The sequence below is a fragment of the Setaria italica genome, chromosome III (genome assembly GCF_000263155.2).
Source record: "Setaria italica strain Yugu1 chromosome III, Setaria_italica_v2.0, whole genome shotgun sequence".
NCBI classification, from domain to species: Eukaryota; Viridiplantae; Streptophyta; class Magnoliopsida; order Poales; family Poaceae; genus Setaria; species Setaria italica.
In genome coordinates, this window is record NC_028452.1 from 9,252,847 (window position 1) to 9,267,344 (window position 14,498).

At 44.5% G+C, this 14,498-nt stretch overlaps 1 protein-coding gene and 1 long non-coding RNA gene across 3 annotated transcripts; one reads left to right on the plus strand and one right to left on the minus strand.

Moving 5' to 3' along the window:
• Positions 1–2,038: 2,038 nt before the first annotated feature.
• On the minus strand, positions 2,039–7,671 carry LOC101765110 (glucose-1-phosphate adenylyltransferase large subunit 3, chloroplastic/amyloplastic). 2 transcript variants are annotated; one of them, XM_022825379.1, is made up of 17 exons: positions 7,338–7,611; positions 5,990–6,057; positions 5,658–5,883; positions 5,431–5,550; positions 4,728–4,898; positions 4,504–4,590; positions 4,324–4,410; positions 4,187–4,242; positions 3,992–4,085; positions 3,763–3,875; positions 3,620–3,692; positions 3,412–3,492; positions 3,195–3,281; positions 2,997–3,101; positions 2,794–2,900; positions 2,617–2,677; positions 2,039–2,495 (listed from the first exon to the last, which is right to left on the minus strand). In XM_022825379.1, exons 3-17 carry the CDS (start codon positions 5,868–5,870, stop codon positions 2,394–2,396), a joined length of 1,557 nt encoding a protein of 518 aa, XP_022681114.1. In that variant the 5' UTR covers positions 5,871–5,883; positions 5,990–6,057; positions 7,338–7,611; the 3' UTR covers positions 2,039–2,393. The 2 variants fall into 2 exon arrangements, with proteins under 2 accessions (XP_022681114.1, XP_004961109.1); XM_004961052.2 differs by lacking the exon at positions 5,990–6,057 and having other exon boundaries at positions 7,338–7,671.
• A 5,663-nt stretch (positions 7,672–13,334) lies between these two features.
• On the plus strand, positions 13,335–14,256 carry LOC111256833. Its single transcript, XR_002677132.1, has 2 exons — positions 13,335–13,588; positions 13,727–14,256. It is a non-coding gene; the product is annotated as an uncharacterized LOC111256833 (long non-coding RNA).
• Positions 14,257–14,498: the final 242 nt, after the last annotated feature.

A 14,498-nucleotide genomic window follows, 5' to 3' on the forward strand; every position in this document is an offset into this window, starting at 1 on the left:
CGGGCGAGGCGGAAAGGCTACCACGGGGGTTGGGCGAGCGGGCGGAGGCGCGGGACGTCGGGGGTATCTCAGCTTCCTCGGCGAACGGGCGGAACCGGGTTGGCGGAGCAGAGCCGTGGCAGGCGGAAGGCGACTTGCGCTCGGCCGGCGATTGGCCAGCCCTGCGCTCGCTCCGTCCTGTCGCGGGCGCGGGTTGGGCGCCGTGGCTCTCGTCCGGTCGCTGTCGCGCTGGTGATAGGGCGCCGGCGAGCTGCTGGTGGCCGGCGGCCACGCGGCGCGCGGCGCGCGAGCGAACATGCTCGGGCGCGCGGGCGTCGATGCTCCCTTCGGGCTGCAAGCCAGACCAGCTTTGGAGCGATCCTTCTCCGAATCTTTCAACACAACTCCCGAAACTTCCTTAAACAAACTTGCCCAACTCTGATAGTTCTTCAAACTTTGTTTAAGGTGTCAGTTTAGATTGTGAAAGAATTCGAAGATATTTCACGCTAAAGTTAGCCAAAAATCTGGAATTCCAGACTTAGGATTTTCAAGGCACCAGGGTGAGTTGACTGGTTTACCTCACTTTGACCGGGATTTTGAACAAGTTCGGGCCCGATTTGGATCTGGGTCAGTGTAACAAAGTTGGAACACTCTTAAGGTACTACAACTTCTATTAAGGCTCTTACTCGAGTTTAGATAGGAAAACGGGAGATGAAAGCTTGCAAAGATGGAGGAAAACTCGAATTCCAGGACTTAAGAGATTTTTAGGGTCGTGTGGGAAAACCGGCTTTGGGTTGCTATTTTTGACTCCCTTCCACTCCGAATTAGACAAGGTGCCTTTAACAAAAGTTGTTGGAAATTAAAAGTTTTACAACTCTTATTTGGGCAGAAACTTAAGTTTGTATATAGAATTTCAAGCTTTAAAACAACTCCAAAAGAGAGCTTCTTAGGTTTATAAAGGTCATTTCACTTCTCAACTTAGGGATTTGATTTGCCACTGGTTTAGAGTTAAAGCACTTAATTTAGGTAGAGTTGTTACATTTACCTAGGAAGGTTTTTAATGAGGTAGCTAACACTTGATCACATAGATCAAGTGTTGAACTAGTAACAACTCTATCTATATTCTATGTGAAATGTGAATGTGTGATGAACTTTGATTGATTCTGTGAATGTGAATGTGAATGTGTGATGAACTTTGATTATGTGAATGTGTGATGAACTTTCATTCTGTGAATCAGTGTTTAATTTGAATGTGTGAGTGTGATGAACTTTCATGAATCAGTGTTGAATACTTGAATTTGAAGTTGGTGAAAGTTTTTTTCATCCATGGGCTGCGGGCTGGCACGGCCCGTGCAAATTGTCGTGCTATGCGGGCTAGCCCAACATGGAAAAAGTATTGCGGGCTCGTACCTAGACCGTCGGTGCAGCCCGTGAGCTGGCACGACGTTGGCATCGTGTCAGGTCAGATCCGGCACGAAAATTACCGTGCCTTACCGGGTCCGTGCCGAAAGGACCGGGCAGCACGAATGGACAACTATACAACGCACTGGGTCATACTCAGTTATCTGGTGCAGGCGAACAATGTGAAGAGGTTCCGCAGCATGTTCCTCCCATGAAACCACATGATTATCGTTAAAATCTAGGTCCAACTCCGGATCAAACCCGCAATCCCAATCCAGATCCAACTGGAGACCTCCATAGCCGTAAAACAGGGGATTGTAGTACCAGCTCCGGGTGAGAACTCGTCCGCTTCCGCCGAAGCGAGCCGCTGCCTTTGCCGTACTGTCGCGCGATTCGATCTGCCCCTGCCGCCGACCGGGTTTTTATATATACTCAGGTCGAGCACAATCTCGGAAGTCCCTTTTTTTCCTTATTTGTAACGGTATATATATGCCAGTTGGATGTAAAAAGAGAAAAGAAACCGATTTGGATAGGTGGAGGGGCTCGTCTGTATAAAAACAAGAAGAAACCGATTTGGTGACGAGTTGAAAATTTATCGCCTCAAACGACATGTAACCGCCAGAAGGTCGATAGGGTAGGCTACTACGCAAACACGGTGGATCTGAGACATCACTTCAGCCGTTCGCGAAATGGACGAACAGACATGGGAGACGACGGGCAAGTTCCGTTTGTTGTGTCCGAGTTTTATTTACACGATGCACCAACGATCCGATCCCCCAAAAGTTGCTGCACCTTTACCCGGCCAGCTTATTGCGTTGCTACTACATAGAACGACTAGTAACGATACTACCACATCTTCTTTCCCTGGTCATCCAGGATTCATCCAAACAACCATCCAGCTCCAACCGATCCTCCTTTATCTGCTCTTCTTCCTCATTTGAAGACTGAAGTCAAGGTCACACGTCCCAAATTCTCAGGACGACGACGACTGAACTTTGTACCCAGGGTGGCATCTATATGACGGTCCCGTCCTTGATGGTTGCGTTCTTCAGGATCACCACGATCCCGGACCTGATGTAGTATCCTTCCTCCGGCCGGTCAGCTTCTTGGACGCCCTGTCAGAAACATTGCAGTAGCATCATTAGTGACGAGCAGTGATAGGGTCTTGTGCTGGTAAGAGTACGAGTATGTAAGACTTCAAATTCCCAAATGTTTACACCTCCGCAATCCACTTACCTCGCTGTTTGTGATGGAAACGTTCCTTCCAACCCTTGCGTTCATGTCGATGATGCAGTTGCTGCAAAGCAAAGATAAAAGTGCTTCGATCATCAGGTTACAAAGCAGAGTACTTCTAGGTTTCTTCCACCACTTGTAGGCTTGTAGCAGCGCATAGTTTTCAAGTCGAGCACCCACCTTATCTTTGTGTTCTCCCCTACGCCAATGGGGACCTTGCCCTCTGACAGTAGCCTCGAAATCTCGTCTTCGGTCTCGTACAAATCCGCACCCATCATCATGGTATTCTGCAAGCATAGTTTGCGTTAGTCTCAGCTGTTCAGCACGAGACTGTACAATTGTTGCGCGAGCAAATTCAACCATTGATGCACACGCCTGCCTACCTTGAGCTCACATCCAGAGTTTAGGCGTGAACGAACACCGACAATAGAATGCTCAATGGTACATTCACGCAAGAAGCAGCCATGAGAAATGATCGCGTCTTTAATCTGCACATGAATCCAAAGCTCAGATAGGCGCAGCATTAATCTGCACATTACAGTTTACAGCTTGCAGGCATCATTGTTGCATAGGACGCGTACCCTGCTCTTATCCGACTTCGTTGGTGGCAAGTACCGAGGTGAAGTGAAGAAGGGTGTTTTCGGATCGTAAAACTCAAACTTTGGAGGCTGCAATGGAGAAAATTAGAGAGATCATTGATCGAAATTATATCAAGAGTCTGGATGGAACTTTATCATCTGAGTTTATTTGCACGTACAGTTAGAGCATATTAAAACTTGGAAACAGCAAAAAAAAAACCTGCTCGCAGAGGGCCATGTTTGCGTCGAAGAATGATCTCAGTGTTCCAATGTCCTCCCAGTAGTCAGTGAAGACATATGCCTGACGAACAGAATCAGATGAACTGTCTGTGATACTGCTATCCCAATAACAATTGAACTAGTGACAGCTGGAAACTGCGCCATGATTTATCAAACAATGAAATTGAATCATAAAGGAAAGGTTTTACCTGCACGTTGTGCTCATGTAAAGCTTTGGGTAGAATTTCAGAACCAAAGTCATGCAGTTGAGAATACCTCGACCTAAGAGTGCTACAGTTAGAACACAGACAGCTACAGGAGAACTGTATTACCACAAAGGCGGAGTTCTTACTTTAGAAGGTTTAGAAGAACATCTCTTTTGAAAACGTAAACTCCCATTGAAGCAATATAGGGGTATTTACTTGGGTCATCGATGGCGAAATTGAGAAAGCTGGTATCCACTTTCTGCAATGAGCAGCAGCTTACACTTCAGATAGAGCTATTTTTGTAAGATAAGTTACTCTTGGAAGGTTCCAGTATATAACTATATATCGAGTCCCTGAGGTAAGGTGATTGCTAACCATTTCTTCCAAGTCAGCACCCTTTGGTTTCTCAGAGAATTGAATTACACGGCCTGAACTGTCAAACTTAACTAGTCCATAGTCGGAAGCTCGGCTTCCAAAACAAAGAAAATAAAATCAGCATGTGCAACAAATTCTGATGAGAAGGAAGAAGTGCTGATAAAATTAGAAACCTGATGTAGAACAATGCCATACCTCTCTCCAACAGGTGCGCATGATAAAGTGATGTCTGCATTGTCATCTACATGTTTCTGCAGATGGCCGATGCCATAGGGTCAGATAGCTAAAATAAGAACATAATCCTACAATAGAATACAAGAAAAATCACCAACCTGCACAAGCTCCATGTAATCCATACGATAGAGCTGATCTCCTGACAAAATCAAAATGTGTTCTATAGCTTTATGCTTGTAATAATCCTGAAGAAGTGCACACAACACAAGATGCGTTAGTTCAGGAATCCAAATAAGTACAGGCAACAAGTACCATCTGCTGCTAGATATAATTATTACCTCAAGTACCCAGATAAATTTTCTAACAGCATCTGCTGTGCCCTGGAACCAACCAGCCTCCCCGGGCATTTGCGTTGCAGCCAGCACCTATTTGATGGCAAAATTATATCAGTAAATGTATATGTTGCACTCAGATAAAGAAATTTAACCAAGCTATACGATGGGAATCATGAGAAGAATGTGCAAGCTCTTGATTAAACCATACCAGATTTTAGGTGACTTACCTCAACAGATCCATCAGTGAAGTTGATTCCCCCACCAAGGTATGTGCGATGAATGTGACGGTTAAGAGAAGCTGAGTTGAACTGAGTCATAACGAATATCTTGTTTATGCCACTGTTGAAACAGTTGCTCATGGGGATATCAATAAGCCTGTAACATCCTCCAATAGGAACCTAAGTAATGCAACAAAAAGAAAGAAACAAGATTCAGACCACTGATTTAAAGATAACTGAAATGACTATATAGATGGATGGTCATTGATGGCCTTGAGTTTGACATCATGTCGGTTAAAGTGGTGGATGGCATCGTGGGGGGCCAGCTATAAAAGCTATTGGGCCCCTGCCACTAATAATTTAAACACGACACAGAAACATCACAACTGAATGAGCTATACTTAAACTGGCCTAATCCAAATAGATTACCATGTGCAGAGGAAAACTCAAAACAAATGTCTATTTAACAAACTTATAGCTAGCAAATCAAATTGAAAATGCTTGCAAAGCAACATTTTTGTTGTTCCTGTCTGCAGATGTATCACCTTGAAACTAAATAAAGCTGAAAGTTAAAAGGAGATCTTTGGATACTGTCTACTTATAAACCTAAAGATGGTTAGTTAAATTGACAGCTTGCAAATTACAGAGATTTTTAATTTATGTCTGCAGTCGTGGTGCATGAAGTTGAAGCTAAATAAATGTATCATCTTACAGCAGGAGTGGCCCTTGTGCTTGTGAGAGGGAAAAGCTGAGTCCCAGTACCACCACCCAGTATGACAGCAGCAACTTCATTCGGGTCAGCATAATTCCTTCGGAAGGACGTTCGGACAACCTGCAAGTTTTTGCATACTAGAGTTTAAGACGCTAGCAACTAATATCATCAAATTACAAATGGCAGTGATGAAACACCAACAAGGGCATCGATGGGATGAAACTTACAAGAGTGTCTGGACCAGCATCTGAAGTGAGCACACATTGAGCGCTACTTGTGGTGCCCCTAGCGCCAAAACACATCCTCCTTAATGCCCTGTTCTGCCTGATGCTGCTGCAATCCCCAATCCTCATCCTCTCACTCCCAGAACCTTCACTACCTCTCCTCACTGGGCTCACACATGCTTTTCCCTCCAGGGGAAACACACTGCTGAACTGCATAGCTGAAGCACACCTGCAAGATCACAACCATTAACAACCAAGCAGTCCTGAAAATTTGTTCACTGTGTACAATAAAAACACAAGGTCAGAACTGGATTGGGACAAGATAAACAACTGACTTTCTTGCCTAGTTCCTGATAATCTCCCACATGAAGAAGAAAAGGAACCACACTTTCTTTCACAGTTCCTAGTGTCGTAACAAGGGAGGATCATCAATGTAGTCACGGAATAAAGCACATGATAAAGGGCAGTTGTCAAATGATGCCTCCACATCGAAGATTTTGAAAGCGAAGGATGAAAGTACACATCATCAGCCAAGAAAGCCATAAAAAAGACTTTCTGCCTTCTTTTCAGGGCATAGGCATGTGAATCACAAGATCTCAGCCCCAGTTGGGCTGGGATCCTGTCTTCATCCTCTGAACTCAAATCCTAGCAAAGTAGAATAAGAGAACTCCGCAAATGAAAATGATACTCCAGCTCTTGAAAGACCTAAATTACTCCACAAGCAAGTGATGAAAAGTAACAACAATGAAATCCTAAGGTTGAATAGACACAGCCTCAAAATAGCAAACCAGTCACCTAAAACAAGTGCAGCGCACCTGAACATTTGCAGAAATTCACACCAAAATGGGAGGATTGCAGAGTTTCAGAACCTAGTGAAAACGGCAAATGGGGGCCTCTCGACGCAAGGAAAGCCGGTATTTTCCCGAATTCTTTAAGGACAACAATGATGAAACGGAGCTGGCCACAAGTCAAACACAAGTATACAACAAGCTGCACAGGATCCAAGAACAAAACGGAGGATCCCTTTTTGTTGGAAGACGAAAAGAAATGGCGGAAGAACACGTCGACTCCCCCTATCCACCGCGAGGACCAAGAAACAGGCCCGGTACAGCCTTTCAAGGAGCGGCAACCGAGAACGAAATCGTGCAGAGACAGTACATCGACTCAAATAACATTTGCCGCAACATCAATTCAGACAAATATAATCGGTAAAAGTCGATTCAGGGAAAATTTATTCAGACAGCGCGAGAAATTGAGGACTGTGATCCTAGCCGCCGCCTACTCCTCTGAAGAAGTCCTAACAGATCAGCCATCCTCCCTCTCAGAGGGCTTCACGGCCACACTCCCCCGCCGACACCACATCGCCGGTGCCCGCACCGGTGTCCATCAGAATCCCACCGCCCCACCGCCCACCTGATCCACCGTCGGCACGACTCCAGCGCCAGACTTCTCTACAGCGAACACCACGCAACAGCGCACAATCCAGTGAACAGTGAAAATGGAGAAAAGAACCGCACACCCGCAGCGTTCATCTAGTCAGCACCACAGAACCAAACACATTCGGACACCCATCCTCTTTCAAGAACAATGAACACCCGAACGCTCCACCCCCAACCCAAATGCACAGCAATCCGCAACACCTCAACCCGAGAAACCAGGAAGGAGGGGACGAAGGGAGGTTACCTAGGAAACGGATCGGCGAACGGAAGAGCAGAGCCGACGGCGGATCGATTGCACTCTCGGAAGAATAGTGAGGGGTCCGGCCTTTGGGAGAGGCTGATGTGGGTGGCCGCGACAGTGCGAGACGGTGGTGATGTGCAGCGGGCGGTGGCTTATAAAGCGGGTCGGGCGTTGGAGTGAGGAGGAAGACGAGGGCAATGGACGGACGAACGGTGCGAGGGGAGGGGGAGCAGCGAGCGTGGAGGTGGCCGCGGCCTCGCTTGGCGCTACGCGTGCCCCTACCCGTCCATGTGGGGGAGGAGCCCGGCTCACGGTAACGCCACCCCGGGCACCGTCCCCTTTGCTGCCACGGTTGGTCTTTGCCTTCCCCACCGTTTGCCTGCCATCCCCATCCGGTGTGACGACGCGCACGCTCGCGGCGCAGTGGTGGGTTCTCCACCGTCCGATGCATCGAGTGTCCGTTTCTGCGTTTTCCAGCTGAAAATGTCTAGTCATTGCCAAGCGCTGACGTGACTTTAAGGTTTCTGAATCGTTCATTCAAAAAAGTTCCAAAAACCCTTTCAAATCCGTTGTTACCTTCTTTTAGTTTGTTCTCGAACATGTGATGCTTCATCGTCCATTTATGCATTTCTGGCTTGAACTTATGGGTGATCCTGCCGCTTCCGGTACGAGATCAAGATTTTTTGATGTTCTTTAACCTATGTTTCTAACCATTCTTAGGATCCAAAGTTAGACCACGAATACTATGGGCAAAGAAACAATTTTTGATTAATTCCTTGTATTTAGTTGTATTTAGTGGCAGATCTAAGATTTGAGGGTAGGTTTCCTTCTTCCTCCTTTCTCTCTTTCTTTTCTTCTTCCTCCTCTCTCATTCATGGCTAAATTTTTTAGGAGGGCTTCGGGGTTTCATGAGCTGTGCGAGGGTAGGGGCTCCAGCCCCCGCACTGGATCCGCTCCTGCTTGCATTATAGAACTTAAGTTGGTACCATTCGTCTTCAAGATCGAAAGAAATCACAAATATCATAGAATTCCTTTCGTTTTCCATAATTTTTATGTGTTGCAAGGAATGTGTGAATTATAGTCACTGAATTATGTGGATGGGATTCCATCCACATGTGAATGCCGCGTGCCTCCTTTGGTTTGCTGTGGAATTGAAAGGAACCAGTCCAAATTACATGGTGCCTACTGATATTAGCATGTCCCCAAACTAGCTTTTTTTATTAATTTTTTCGAGGCGTCAATCCCTAGTGGTATAATTGAGAGCAGGCGGCGCACTGTTTTCATTCTCGCCGAGTGCGAGTGGCCGTGTCCATTTCTCCGGTGGCAGTAACCGGAGTGGCCGAGTGAGCGTAGCATAGCGCAGTAGAGTGGGACACATCAGCGGGGAACTGACGGTTGAAATCGCGCGCAGGCGCAGCACGGTGTACCTACTGTGGCGAGGCCGGGCCCCGTGGGCCTGCCTGTCGAGCGCCGAGGAGGATCTTTCTTGCCACGCGCGGGCCCTCGTGGCGGCCGTGGAGTCGCGGGCGACACAACCGCTTGTCCGGACGTGCCGCGGTGGGCCAGCGCTCCCGGCCCGCCGCAGGATCACTCGTCAGAGCCGTCAGAGCCTGGCAGCCTGCTGCCCGTGCTCCACTCTGCACGATCCGGCCTTGTTTAAGTTCACCACCAACTCGTAACTTTAGCACTATGAAAAAGAAGATTTCCCATCACATTAAACTTGCGGTACATGAATGTAGTACTAAATGTAGATGAAATTAAAAACTAATTGCACAGTTTTATTGTACTTTGCGAGACAAATCTTTTAAGCCTAATTAGTTAATGTTTGGATAATAATTCACAAATACAAATGAAACGTTACAGTATGCTACAGTGCTATAACAGTAATTTGGTACCTCCAAACTTTGGCAACTAATAAAAAGACTCCACCCCGCTGATCTAAAAAATGATGGAAAGGGAGGCCTTCGTTCTGGTGATCATTTACCGAATTGTTTTTATTTTTATATTTTTTATTTTAGTATTTTACAAAAATATATCGCTAACCAACAAATTGCAATTGCAAATCTATACCCGCAATTTGAAACGGCGGAATATGTGTACCGTAGCATCTACTGAAAAAATTGCAAATCTATAACTGCAATTTGAAACGGCAGAATGTGTGTACTATAGCAAGCTACCGCCAACTGGTAGTACGTTCCCTCTTCTAAGCAGTACACTTACAAAAAATTATAATTAATTCATATGAACTCGGATGGAGATAAACTTTGTATGAAAATTGTAGATCTCGACGAGATCTACAACTTTGTAATTCAAACTATTTTCATTTGGTACTATCTTTATGCTCAAATAATCGACACAAGTTCATTTGGTATAAAATAAAAACAGTTTGAACTACAAAGTTAAATCTCATCGAGGTCTACAATTTTTATATAAAACTTATCGAGTTCATATGAATTAGTTATGATTTTTTGAACGTGAGTTTCAGATCTAAAATTTGAATTTTAGATGCGAAACTTGTGTGGATTATTTAAGCACCAAGATGATTCCAAATGAAAAAAATTTGAACTAGAAAATTGTAGATCTCATCGAGATATACAATTTTTATATAAAGTTTATCTTCATCCAAATTCATATAAATTAGCCGAAAAAGTTGCAAATCTATACCTGCAATTTGAAATGCGGATTATGTGTACTATAGCAAGCTACCGCCAACTGGTACTATGTTCCCTCTTCTAGGCAGTACACTTTCAAAAAATTATAATTAATTCATATGAACTCGGATGGAGATAAATTTTATATGAAAATTGTAGATCTCGACGAGATCTACAACTTTATAGTTCAAACTATTTTCATTTGGGACTATCTTTATGCTCAAATAATCGACACAAATTCATTTGGCATAAAATAAAAACAGTTTGAACTACAAAGTTAAATCTCATCGAGGTCTACAATTTTTATATAAAACTTATCGAGTTCATATGAATTAGTTATGATTTTTTGAACGTGAGTTTCAGATCTAAAATTTGAATTTTAGATGCGAAACTTGTGTGGATTATTTAAGCACCAAGATGATTCCAAATGAAAAAAATTTGAACTAGAAAATTGTAGATCTCATCGAGGTATACAATTTTTATATAAAGTTTATCTTCATCCAAATTCATATAAATTAGCCGAAAAAGTTGCAAATCTATACCTGCAATTTGAAACGCGGATTATGTGTACTATAGCAAGCTACCGCCAACTGGTACTATGTTCCCTCTTCTAGGCAGTACACTTTCAAAAAATTATAATTAATTCATATGAACTCGGATGGAGATAAATTTTATATGAAAATTGTAGATCTCGACGAGATCTACAACTTTATAGTTCAAACTATTTTCATTTGGGACTATCTTTATGCTCAAATAATCGACACAAATTCATTTGGCATAAAATAAAAACAGTTTGAACTACAAAGTTAAATCTCATCGAGGTCTACAATTTTTATATAAAACTTATCGAGTTCATATGAATTAGTTATGATTTTTTGAACGTGAGTTTCAGATCTAAAATTTGAATTTTAGATGCGAAACTTGTGTGGATTATTTAAGCACCAAGATGATTCCAAATGAAAAAAATTTGAACTAGAAAATTGTAGATCTCATCGAGATATACAATTTTTATATAAAGTTTATCTTCATCCAAATTCATATAAATTAGCCGAAAAAGTTGCAAATCTATACCTGCAATTTGAAACGCGGATTATGTGTACTATAGCAAGCTACCGCCAACTGGTACTATGTTCCCTCTTCTAGGCAGTACACTTTCAAAAAATTATAATTAATTCATATGAACTCGGATGGAGATAAATTTTATATGAAAATTGTAGATCTCGACGAGATCTACAACTTTATAGTTCAAACTATTTTCATTTGGGACTATCTTTATGCTCAAATAATCGACACAAATTCATTTGGCATAAAATAAAAACAGTTTGAACTACAAAGTTAAATCTCATCGAGGTCTACAATTTTTATATAAAACTTATCGAGTTCATATGAATTAGTTATGATTTTTTGAACGTGAGTTTCAGATCTAAAATTTGAATTTTAGATGCGAAACTTGTGTGGATTATTTAAGCACCAAGATGATTCCAAATGAAAAAAATTTGAACTAGAAAATTGTAGATCTCATCGAGGTATACAATTTTTATATAAAGTTTATCTTCATCCAAATTCATATAAATTAGCCGAAAAAGTTGCAAATCTATACCTGCAATTTGAAACGTGGATTATGTGTACTATAGCAAGCTACCGCCAACTGGTACTATGTTCCCTCTTCTAGGCAGTACACTTTCAAAAAATTATAATTAATTCATATGAACTCGGATGGAGATAAATTTTATATGAAAATTGTAGATCTCGACGAGATCTACAACTTTATAGTTCAAACTATTTTCATTTGGGACTATCTTTATGCTCAAATAATCGACACAAATTCATTTGGCATAAAATAAAAACAGTTTGAACTACAAAGTTAAATCTCATCGAGGTCTACAATTTTTATATAAAACTTATCTCTATCTGAGTTCATATGAATTAGTTATGATTTTTTGAACGTGAGTTTCAGATCTAAAATTTAAATTTTAGATGCGAAACTTGTGTCGATTATTTAAGCACCAAGATGATTTCAAATGAAAAAAGTTTGAACTAGAAAATTGTAGATCTCATCGAGATATACAATTTTTATATAAAGTTTATCTTCATCCAAGTTCATATAAATTAGTTATGATTTTTTAAAATTTTACTGCCCAGAGATGGGAACTTACTGCTGGTTCAACTGGCGATAGCTGACTTCCGCCGTTTCAAATAGCAGTATAGGTATAATTTTTTCTTAGACCATATATTTTTCAAAATACTAAAATAAAAAATAAATAAAATTCTCATTTTCCCGGATCCGGGTTGTAAATCTGCACGTGTCAAAAGCTTGACTCATCGTTGCAGCCTTGGATCCTTGATAAACTACTGTAGCTAGCTATAAGCGGCAAATTAGCTCTTCGTGAACAAGACAGGAGACATCTCGAAGCAGCATCATGCCGTGGCACTTCCAGAGCACGGGCCATGGATGGCTGCAGAGACGGAATTATGGATCATGGATGGGATTTGGCACCAGTTTAAACTATGAGGACTCAAAGCGGGATCATGAATGTCCGTGCATGATGAGTAGTAGGCAGAAGGGTGTCGTGATCATCGTGCATACGCGGATCCATCAGCTCACGTAGTTCTGTACGTGAACGTGATGGAAGCAAGGACGTGCCGCTAGTGTCGCTGACTGAACCTAACTCATCACGGAGATACCGGCACGGCTCTTGATATTGGTTGCAAATATCTGAAACTCGCGTGGGAGGAAGAGGAGCTTACGTATCGTCGACTGCGCCCAAGTTCCAAGCGGTTTCCTTCGTTCGAGCCGGCCGGTACAGGACAAAACTACCAACCAGAGCCATCGATCTCGCCCTCCACGCGCCGTGACTCACGCAAAGACCCAAAGTCGCGGCGGGCGCGCACAGCGTCGTGCGCCTTGACAAGGAGAGTTCGCGGCTCGGTACGTGCCGTACGGGTCCTGGACCTCACCGCACCGGCAGCGGCAGCCACCCCAATGATTCAGGCGTGCCACACATGGCCTGCCCGCTCCGATCCCATCCACCATTCCATCCATCCCCGAATGGAGCGGAGCGAGCACACCCGCCGCACACGGACATTCTACCCGAAGGGGGCCGGCCGGGCGCGCGTCGCCGTCGCGGTGTCCCGTCCCATGAAGCCATGATCAATCAGGCCGGCTTCTTCCCCATCTCGCTCACCTGTGCTGCTGGGGCGCAGGCAGTGTGGGTGTGCGTGCTGCGACGTCGCCGTCTGCCTCCCCCGCAGAGCAGAGAATTCCATCGGGCACGGTTGGACGCGTCGCGGCGGGCAAAAGCGCCCCGCCGATCAGGGGCCCGGGTCGATGCGTGTGATCTCGGCGAGAAGCTGCGAGAGCCACATGTTTGAGTGGCGGCCTACGCCCACGTGGTGTGGGCTCGGCGGCCTCGTCGGCCATCCGTCAGGCGCCGCGGGCCTGCGACACAGTCACAGCTCGCGCTGGCCGTTTTACCCTCGCAGTCGCGGCGGGCTCGCACGCAGGGTGGCTCCTGCTCGAGATCATATCAGAGTCCAATTCGAGGGCAGACGCGGCGTGCCCGAGGCTTATCTCATGTGCGGCATGGCCACTCTACCCTTCAGGTGCAGCAGTAGCCGTGTTCGATTTCATTTCTCTTTACCGGCTTCAACTAGTTCCTTCTTTGCTGTTAATCTCTTCGTAATAGTCACGTACGAAAGGGAATATACTTCAGCTACTCTACTGAATCTCTATGGCCTCAGAGCAACAGTGAGCTGTCCTGAAGGCGCAACGCCAGCCTAACAGGCTACCTCTGAGGGCTCAAAGCGATCAGATTGGCCGCTTGCACGGGCTCGCCGTCGGCCGTTTCGCAAGGGGAGTCAGAACACAGCAGCAGCTCGAGTCATCACAGGCATGGCCTCGCGCCAGCATCCTGCGTGCACGCAGAGCCTAGTCGAAGGCGACAGATCGCCGAGAATGAGGACCGTAATTTCGCTTCTCCTCCAACATGCTGGTAAGAGCCCATCGCCCATCATGATGAATCAAATGCTCTCCGAGCTCTGAAGCTTTCCATGCGTCCAGCGTGAACCAGCGCACCGTTCAGTCGTTGAGCTGATTTGGTTTCCGCCTTCGACTGACTCGGGGGGCATGCATCAGATCACAACACAGCTCGGGCACCCTGTCTGTAGTTCGTGTTGATGCTGCTTTCCTGAACCTGAAAGTGTCAGGTCTGTGCATATTTGTTTCAGTTCGAAGCTACGGCTAAAAGACATGAAAATTCAGTTCTGACTCATAATTTCTTGTCTCAGACAAAAAAAAATGCCGTACTGCGGTTGGATAAACTTTGGTTACATTTCCTTTTTTTTTACCTCGGAACAATTAGTCAATGCCCAATATGACGTCACGCCCATTCCATATGACACAACAGAATGCGAACATGTCACTACTAACTCCAGCTACGTACATAATCATCTTGAGACTTATAGTTACAGAGCTGATTAGAAAAAGCATGACATGACGTGGCACGTGCACTAG